The 2267-nt window shown below is 36.4% G+C and overlaps 1 protein-coding gene across 1 annotated transcript in view; it reads left to right on the top strand.

The window, feature by feature from the left end:
- LOC109542863 (chitin deacetylase 1) overlaps nucleotides 1–2267 on the top strand; it is a 5847-nt gene continuing 3580 nt past the window's right edge. The window contains exon 1 of the mRNA XM_048662538.1: nucleotides 1–340. Within this exon, the coding sequence (XP_048518495.1) occupies nucleotides 144–340 (197 nt within the window). The 5' untranslated portion in view covers nucleotides 1–143. The remainder of the gene's footprint in view (nucleotides 341–2267) is intronic.

Genomic DNA, 2267 nt, shown 5'->3' with positions numbered 1-2267 from the left:
GAATCTCCTTGTTTACAGATATCGACAATGATCCGAACCGAGCGCCCCCTTGTGACCCAACCGTTTGCAATCTACCCGACTGTTTCTGCTCAGAAGACGGTACCACCATCCCTGGGGATCTGCCTGCTAAGGACGTGCCCCAGATGATCACCATCACGTTTGATGATGCGATCAACAACAACAACATCGAACTCTACAAGGAGATTTTCAATGGAAAACGCAAGAATCCCAATGGATGCGACATTAAGGCCACCTATTTCGTCTCGCACAAATACACCAACTATTCCGCCGTGCAAGAGATGCATCGCAAAGGTCACGAAATTGCCGTTCACTCCATTACGTAAGTGCGCTTTTGTGTCTTTTGTAGATATTGGGTGATTCAAGCCAAAGAACTGCAATTGATTTGCTAAAGAGTTAAGAGCGCTTTTCCCACTTAAATAAAAGGTGTTGGTTCAATTAAGAAACTTTGTCCAAATTGGGAGAAAACAGCGAAAGATTTTCCCATTTTTCCATTTAGGAAGCCCCAATTGAAGGCTGTTTGCTTTTCGAGTTTTTTTTGGCAAATTTATAGTGTGTATAACTTATAAACTTTTTTTGAACAAATCGGGCAAAATTGCGACTGATTTTCGATTTTTGCGTTTGAAAAAGCCCGAATTGCTCGATCGAAGAGCTAAGAGTAGCTTTTCCAACTTCTTTGGTTTCAGAGTTGCTGGTCTTTTCAGTAAAAAGCGTTTTCCGATCAAACAAATTAGTAAAACTTTGACGCGAATAGCATCTTGCTTTTAAATTTTTTCCTTAAAGAGCCCCAATCCTCCTATTGAAGAGTTTGGCAACCTTTCGTTTCTGAATTATTACATTTTTTTGTATAATAGGGATTTGGTCTTTTTTAAAGCGTTAATAACTGAAGAAAGTTTTTCTAACTCCTCCTAACCTAAATCGGGCGCAATTACGACTAATTTTCAATTTTTATATTTGAAAAGCATCAATTGTTCTAAGGGTGGATTTTCCAATTTTTTTGGTTTCAGTGTTGCGCATTTTGTAAGTAAAAGGTGTTTTCCAACCAAGAAAAATTAAACTTTGCCAAGAACAGCATCTTTTTAATTTATTTGCTTAAGGAGCTTCAGTTGCTCCAATGAAGAGTTTGGCGAACCTTTCGTGTCTGAGTTATCAGATTTTTTATGTAATACGCTCTTCAGCGCCAATGCCTAATTGGAAATTCTAATTTGCCAAATTCACTACCTATGGAGCCTCACATGCTCCGGTGAAAAGTAAGCAGCTCTTTTCTCCAATTTGTTTCGCTTAAGAATCACTAATTCTCCATGCAGAAGCAGTTTTCCAATTCCCAAATCTCGTTAAAATTAAAAAAATATATTAAACTGATTTCCCAATTTTCGACTCATAGACCCTCAATCGCTCTATAGGCTGGCTTAGAGTGCTGGTCTATAGCGGATTTTGCTTATGAGCCACAAACTTTTTAAAAGTCGAGCACTCTTAAGGACTATCGCCTAATCGAAACTCAAAAAAAAAACTGAACCAAATTGCAACTCAATTCCCAATTTTTTTTAAAGAGCCTCCATTTCTCTATCGAAAAGTACTGACTTTCTCTTGCCAACTTGCTTGGCTTCAGAGCTACGGATGTTTAAATAACAGTCGGTTCCTAATTTTTTTTAATTGCGAAAAATTGAAGCAAACAGCCAACTGATTGTCCGATATGTTCACTAAAAGAGCCTCAACCGCTCTATTCAAAAGTTTAGAGCTTTTTGTGCTCGCAGTTCGTGTGCTTTGGGAATTGCGATTTTTTATAAAATAAAACGGTCTTAAGCGCCAATGTAATTAAATTTTTTAATGGCAAAAAATCGCGATTTTTGATCTAATTTTTTTCACTACAAGGGGTTCAATTGTTGGAAGGTTTAGTTTAAAATATTGAGATATTTTTGAGAGAAACTTTTTTCCATTAAAATAGCCAAAAATGCTTGAGTGAAGTAAGAAGAGCTCCTTTTCGTAAGTTTTTTAGCTGCAAAGTTATGAAGATATTCAACAAAAAAAGCTTTTTCATTTTCAAAATTTGGCCTCAACTGCATCTCATTTCACAAATTTACCACTAAAGAGGCTCAAATCGCTCGTCCCATTTCGGAATTTAATATTTTTTAAAGTATTGTTTTTTAAGGACTAATGGCCAAGTAGATTTTTTCTATGACACAAAATTGCAACTTTAGATTTACTTTTCCTTAAAGTGCTTTTTTCTGAATTGCTTGGTCTCAGAGTGA

The sequence above is a fragment of the Dendroctonus ponderosae genome, unplaced genomic scaffold (genome assembly GCF_020466585.1).
Source record: "Dendroctonus ponderosae isolate FM_Combo_2020 unplaced genomic scaffold, Dpon_F_20191213v2 Dpon_F_20191213_11, whole genome shotgun sequence".
Lineage (NCBI taxonomy): Eukaryota > Metazoa > Arthropoda > Insecta > Coleoptera > Curculionidae > Dendroctonus > Dendroctonus ponderosae.
Note: the sequence above shows the minus strand (reverse complement) of the source record. Positions and strands in the feature narration are given on the sequence as shown.